General features: G+C 37.3%; 1 protein-coding gene across 1 annotated transcript; it reads right to left on the bottom strand.

Annotated features, from left to right (window-relative positions):
- Positions 1–1,517: 1,517 nt before the first annotated feature.
- OR4D5 (olfactory receptor family 4 subfamily D member 5) lies at positions 1,518–2,462 on the bottom strand. The gene has a single exon (XM_017646145.3). It carries the CDS (start codon positions 2,460–2,462, stop codon positions 1,518–1,520), a length of 945 nt encoding a protein of 314 aa, XP_017501634.3.
- Positions 2,463–7,868: the final 5,406 nt, after the last annotated feature.

A 7,868-nucleotide genomic window follows, 5' to 3' on the forward strand; every position in this document is an offset into this window, starting at 1 on the left:
TGGATCTTGGAGAGAATTAAGAGGCTTTCAGAGACCTTGCATCCAGACTAGATATTACAAACAAGATTAACCAGAATCTTGATATTGGGGAATTAAATTCTGGCTGCAATAATAAGTGGTTCTTGGATTGCTATTTGCTATTGCTCTTTGACTAGCAACTCCCATAGGAATCTCATAAAGGAAAAATACTAAGACCAATGGAATATTTGGATATCCCTAATTCCTAAGTCAAGTTCCGCCCAAAAGAGTCTAAATGAGAATAATCAGTCATCATTTCTTTAAGAAACATTAAATTCCTAGTATGTTTTGGGCATGCGGCAGGAATGGGACGAGGGTAAGCCAAGGAAGATATCTAGGGCACATATTTTAAAAAGAGACGCACCCACGTGGTCACGCAAGTCCAGGGTCAAGCTATGCACAAACCTGAGAATAAAGCCTCCTTAAGGCTGTACCCAAAGCAGCTCTCCTGCTCCTTCCAAATCTAGGCTCTGGAGCCCTGTACAGTAGTGAATAAGGTAGACTTAGCTCTCACTTCTATGGAACTCATACATAGTTGGGATGATGGCAAAAAAGAGAAATAAACCCTAAATGCATAAGCCAGTAGGTAGTTGCAATTTGTGATAAATGCTCTTGAGTTTACTAGAGGGAAAGATTTGAGTTTTGTTAGCGGGATGAATAAAGACAAATAATTTGGATCAAAGATCAGGTGAAGTGACCTCTAACCTGAGGCCTGACATTGAGCAGGAGTTAGCCAGGCAAAAAATAGGAAAGGAGCAGTCCAGAGAGTGAGTAGTATTTGCAAAGACATGGAATGAGGCAGCAGGGACTGAGAGAACCAAGTGTAAACATGCAGTGGGCTGAGGTCACTTCAAATAGACCTTATCTGTAATGTTTATGTGGATTTTTCTTTCTCTTTTTAATGGCAATGTGAAGCCTTGAAGTGTTTTAAGCATAGGAGTGATCAAATCATATTTTAAAAGATCAATCAGAGGTTAGAGAGACAATTTCCCAAGATAATTCTCTTTCTCTCCATTGATATTGTATTCAGTCAGCCTCTTGAAATCAGGATTCAGTGTCCAACATTTACCTTGGCCTCCAAGTCCCTCCTGTCTTCAGGAAGCTTCTAATTGTCTTCAGCTTCTCAAGTATCTTTTGTATCCAAGAAGCAATAATAGAAAAGAAACTCTTGATGTACCACCTCCATGCATCTCATTCTGGAGCTAGAACTTTCTCAGCAGGGCCACCTTGCTCATATGGGAAAGGACCACCTGAGCCAAACATCATTTCTGAGTAGCACTTGAGGCATTTTCTCTAGGAGGCACTTGAGGGAAGTTCTAAGATTCTCATCCCATGTTATAGCTTAGTTAATATTTCAGATCGCCAGAATTTGATTGTCGTTAAGAACAACAGAGCAGCAGTAGACAAGGAGTTTCAGCTCCTCCGTGAGTCTCCTCCAGCAGGTTGGTACACCGAAGCCCTCTCAGATCCTCAGGTCCCTGCCTCTCCTAATCTGAGGGTCAATGGTCCAGGGGTCCCAGTGGGTCCTTTTGCATCCTGCACAGCTTCCTCACGGCCCTGACCACTTCCTTGTTTCTCAGAGTATAGATGGCAGGATTGAGCATGGGCGTGACCATCGTGTACAGCACAGAGACCACTTTGTCCATAGGGAATGTCCGAAACGGCCTTGCATAGATGTAGATGCAAGGTACAAAGATTAAGGTCACCACAGCAATGTGGGAGGCACAGGTGGATAGGGCCTTGCTGCGGCCCTCCCGCGAGTGGCTGCGGAGCATGACTAGCAGCGCCGTGTAGGATCCCAGGAGCACCAGGAAACACATCAGGGTCACCAGGCCATTGTTAGAGACCATCAGAAGCTCTAAGACAAAGGTGTCTGTGCAGGCCAGTTTGATCAGCTGAGGCACATCACAGTAAAAGTTGTCCAGCTTGTCAGGCCCACAGAATGGCAGCTGGATAGTCAGTCCAACCTGTACAATGGAGTGGATGAAGCCCCCCAGCCAGGAGGATGCCATGAGGAGCCCACAGACTGTCCGATTCATAATAAGCGTGTAGCGCAGGGGCTGGGAAATGGCAACATAGCGGTCATATGCCATGACGGTAAGCAGGAAGATCTTGATGCCTCCGATGAAGTGGAAGAAGAAGAGCTGGGTCAGGCAGCTGCCGAAGGAAATGATGGGGTTGGCTGAGAGCAGGTCGACCAGCATCCTAGGTGCTGTGGTGGTAGAGTAACAAAAATCTAGGAAAGAGAGACTGCCTAAGAGAAAGTACATGGTGGTGTGCAGACGCGGGTCAGAGGTCACTATGGCCACGATAAGGAGATTTCCAGTGACGGTCATAAGATACACAACAGAGAAGACAATGAAGAAGAAGAACCGAAGCGGCCATACCTGAGAGAGCCCCAGGAGGACAAAATGTGTCACCTGGGAATGATTCGCTGGATTCATCAGGGTGGTATGACCTGGTAAGTGAACCTGTGCGAGAAAATGGACATACTCATCACGGGATCTGCAGGCTTCTCAAGAATAATTTCCTCTGCCCTCTCTGGGGAATTCTCCCCTGTCTCACAGGCTAGAAGAATGTTGCAAGTGGGTCTATAGGACTCCAAGCATTTGAACATCACACGTTGGTCTAATCAAATGCCAGGAGACTAAAAGTCAGGATGGCACTGATACCATCTATAGTTTTGAGAATCAAAAGTTACCTGCCCTCAAAAATTAAAAAGTGGTACATCAAGGAAATACTGCCAAACTATGAGTAAGTTTCAGTTTTCCCAGTAACTAGTTGTGTAAACAATGAGACACTAGTTGAGTAACTAGTTGTGTAAACAAACCATCTTCTGAAATTCTCAAAGCCTTACTTCCCTCATCTATGAAATAAATTAGTCAAAATCTCAGCAAAACCTCCCATACTAAATATTTTATAAGTAAATATGGCCTTTACTGAAAAAACCTGATAAATTCCTATATGCCAGATATTTAGATAGTTTCTATGGTATGATATATCTCATTTATATCCCAGACAACATAAAGTGCAAGTTCCCCATTATACCCCTGGGCAAATATCCAGTCACCTTCTATAGCCCTACTTTTGATATATATTTTTTCAGCCCTACAAGGATGCTAAAGTCATAGGCAAGGAAACCAAATAGAAAACACATTTCCTGTACTTTATAAGGGTGGTAAATTTCTGTTTCTCTAAAGTTAAACGTTTCTTTAAGCAAAAAGTTTCCTATCTTGTGGCTCTGAGAAATGCAGAGAAACTATAGTTCCTGGGGAAATATAAGGAAGGGCAATTAGGATTTTAAACAACATCCCTAAATAATTTGAGTACTGATATCAACTTCAGGGACATTATTCAAAGAATAATTTCTTATTCATATTAATAAGAGGAGACCATAAATATTCATTGAGGTTTAAAAATAACTAAATGCAAAGCTACTTCAACATTTGAAAATCTTAAAAATAAAAGGATATTTTTATGTATTTAACTATTTTTTTAAAATACTAAGAAACCTGGCTACTTACAAGAACCCTAGAATGAATTTCTTCATATCCCTTAATAGAAATGTGAATTATAATTCCAAATCTAGCTTAAAGTATGACTTTTCAATTATATTTTCCTTTCTTGGTTCTCTCTTCATTCAATAAGCATTTATTAAACACCTTCTACTTACTGGTTATGCTAAACACTGAATATTTTTAAAGAATAAGATACAAATGACTGAATGCAACTCTAAAGTTGTCACAAGTTGCATACAACCTTGCCCATTTCTGCATCTTCATTATTTTGTACGTCACTTCCTCACGCATGCACTATGATCTGGCACACCAGGCTGCCTGAAGCTCTTTGAACTTGCAATCCAGGTATCTTTGATTTTCTTTACTAATTTCTATGTATTTATTTGGTTTGATTTTAATGAAATATTTCAAATAAACAGTTTAAGAAAAATAATATATATAAGTAAATGAATGAGTTATGGGTAAGTAAAATGAGTGACAGCAATGTCATCATAAGGAATGAAAGTGTATTAGTTCGTTAGGGCTGCTGTAACAAAGCACCACAAGCTAGGAGGCATAAATAACAAAAATGTGTTATCTCATAGTTCTGGAGGGTAAACATTCAAGATGAGGGTGTTGGCAGGATGCGTTCCTTCTGAGAGCTATGAAACAGAACCTGTTCCTTGCAGCTCACCTAAGCATCTGGTGGTACGCTGGCAATCTTTGGCATTCCTCGACTTATAGGAGCAGCAGCATCTAGATCATCTGCCTTCATCTTCAAATGGCATTCTGTGTGTGCGCGTGTGTGTGTGTGTGTGTGTGTGCACGCGCGTGCATGCGCACTGGTTTTCAAATTCCCCCTTCTATATGGACACCACTCACAGTGCAATAAAGTCCGTCTAATGACCTCATTTTAACATGATTATCTCTGTAAAGACCATATCTCAAAATAGGGTCACATTTTGAAGCTCCAGGGACTCTGACTTTAGAATATTAATTTGGGGGGAACGAAATTCAATCCATATGGGAAATGGAAGGAATTGGGAATATGCTATTATAAGGTATCTGCAGATGAAGTTGTACTGTGTTATTTCAAGGTGGAGTTAGATTAGTTAAAAATATATGTGACACACCCTAGAGTAACCACTAAAATATTTTATAAAGAAGTATACATTCCTCAAAATGGTCTACAGATAAACACAATCCTCAGCAAAATTTCATAAGGCTTCTTTGCATAAACTGACAGTTGATTCTAAAATTGCTGTGGAAAATCAAGAGGTCAGAATAGCCAAAAACTATATATATATTTAAATAAAAGGACAAATATAGAAGACTCATACATCTTGATTACAAAATTTGATACTATTCAAGGCTGGGTGGTACTGTCATAGCATAGACATAGAGATCATTAAAATACAACTGGAAGTCCAGAAATCAACTTTCAAAAGAATGGTCAATTGATTTCAACAAATATTGCAAAATATTCAAGGGACAAAGAATAGTCTGTTGAAAAAGTGGTGTTGGGACAACTGGATATCCACATGCAGAAAAATGAAAATCCCTACACACACAAAATACACATACAGGCAATACACACATGCACACACACAATACTTAAAATGGACTAAACACCTGAATGTAAGACCTAAAAAACTATAAAAACTTTTAGAGAAAAGCATAAGCATAAATCTTCGTGAACTTGGATTCAGCAATGGTGTCTTAGATATAGCACCAAAAGCACAAACACCAATATTAAAAACTATATAAATTGAATGTCACCAAAAGTTGTGCAGTCATATTAATTGATATCAAAAGAGCACTTCTAAAAATCCAACACCCATTTATAACAGAAACTCTCAGGAAACAATAAAGGGAGCTCCCCAACTTTCTCAAGAACATCTACAATAAACCTAAAGCTAATATCATACCAATGGTGAGAAACTGATGCTTTCTCCATAGATCTACTAAAAATGTGAGGCTCACCACTCTTATTAAACATTGTGCTGCAAACTTTAGCTAATGCAATGAAACAAGAAAAAAATTAAAGTTATGTAAGTTGGAGAGAAAAAAATAAATTCTACTTGTTCACAATTGGCATGTTTGTCTATGTAGAAAATCCTAAAGAATTAACAAAAAAAACACTTGAAAACTAATAAGCTATTATGGCAAGGATACTAAATATAAGTTTAATATACAAAGTCATATGCCAACAAAGAATAATTGCCATTTTAAATTTGAAGAAAATACTATTTACAATAGCCCCCAAAAATGAAATATTTAGGTATAAATCTAACAAGATATGTACAGGATCTGTTTGTGGACTACAGTGTTACAGTTGAAAGCTACAATACTGATGCAAAAAATCAAAGATCTTAAGTAAAGAGATATTCTGTGTTCATGAAATGGAAGATTCAATATTATTACCATGTTAAGTCTTCCCAACTTAACTCATATTCAACAAATTCTCAATCAACTTCCCAGGAAGTGGTTTTGTAGATATCAACAAGTTGATTAAAAAATTTATATGAAAAACAAAAAGCCTAGAACACAATATTGAAGAAAAACAAAGTTGGGTGACTGTCACTATTACTGTAATCGAGGCAGTGTGATAATAGAGGAAAACTAGATATAAATCAATGGAATATTATAGACAGACAACTGATATTTGAAAAAGGAGTAAAGGAAATTCAATGGGGAAAAGATTGTCTTTTCTACAAATGATTCTGGAGCAATTGGACATCTATATGTCAAAAAAAATTGTGCATAGATTTTATACCTTCCATGAAAGTTAACATGAAATGAAACATACACCTAAATGTAAAATTCAAGCTATAAAATTTCTGAAAAAAGTAGGACACAGTTTATGTGACTGGGTTTGGTGATGAGCTTTTAAATGTAACATCAAAAGCATAATCCATGAAAAAAAAAACTGATAAATTGGACTTCCTTAAAATTAGGAACTTCTCTACAAAAGACACTGTGAAACAAATCAAAAGACAAGTTACAGCTGGGATAAGGTATTTGCAAAAGACATATGAAATAAAAGATTTGTATCCAAAATACACACAAAACTCTTATAACTCAAAAGTAAGAAAACAATCCAATTAAACAGGTAACTGATCTGAACAAATATCTCACCAAAGAAGAAATACAAATGGCAAATAACCACATTAAAAAATGAAAAACATCATTTGTCGCTGGGAAATTACAAATTAAAGAACAAAAATACCACTACACACCTATTTGAATGACTAGATTTAAAAAAAAAGCAGACAACACCAGTTGCTGGTTATGATGAAGAGCAACAGGAACTTGCGTTCATTGCTGATGGGAATGCAAAATGCTGCTTTGGAAAACTCGTTAAGAATTTCTTCCAAAGCTAAACTGTCTTGATATACAATTCAAGAGTTACACTCCTGGGTATTCATCCAACTGATTCGAAAACTTATGTCCACACAATAACCTTCCCAAGCATGTCTATAGCAGCTGTATACATGATCGCCAAAATTTGGAAGCAAATGAAATCTCCTTCAATAGATGAGCAGATAAGCAAACTGCTGGAGATGCATACAGTGGAACACTGTCCAGTGATAAAATGAAATGAGTTATCAAGCCACAGAAAGACATAGATAAATCTTTAGTGCATAATACTAAGTAAAAAAGCCAGTCTGAAAAGGTCACATAGTGTATGATTCTAATTACATGATATGCCAGCTGATTCTGAAAAGACGAAAGTATAGATACAGATGACAAAATATTCAGATGGCAAAAGAAAGGGGTGTTGAATAGGTGAAGCATGGGGTATTTCAGGGTACTAAAAACTACTGTTTGATAGTGTAATAGCAGATACAGGCCATTGTGCATTCTTTAAAACACATAGGCCTTTATATTATAAAGAATTAACCTTAATGTATATGAATATTTTTTAAAATCACATAGGTGTCATGGGATCCTAGGATGAAATGTAGAGTGTAACAAAACAATGCAATTATATCAAAGATACATGAAACAGCTCATTGAGGAGGACAAGGGAGAAAGGTGCAGACCTGAGTTGAAATATTTTTCTCTATTACATGCCTCCAAAATGCATTGCATAATATACAAACGCATAATGAGTCTGTCAATGGTCAATGTTCAAAAGGCTACTTTCACTTATAAAATTTACAAAAATTCTTTAAGCAGTAGCATGTGCAGTTATACTGTTTACTGACGGTTGTAGGCAATATGTCACTTTAGCATATTGATTATCTTGAATTAAAGCAACTAGAAAAACAGTGGTGTAAGATTACTCTGACCCGCTCTGTTCTCCAGAAATCAGGAAATAAATATACCACATAAAAGGAACCTTCTCTA

The sequence above is a fragment of the Manis javanica genome, chromosome 6, assembly GCF_040802235.1.
Source record: "Manis javanica isolate MJ-LG chromosome 6, MJ_LKY, whole genome shotgun sequence".
In the NCBI taxonomy this organism is placed as follows: Eukaryota; Metazoa; Chordata; class Mammalia; order Pholidota; family Manidae; genus Manis; species Manis javanica.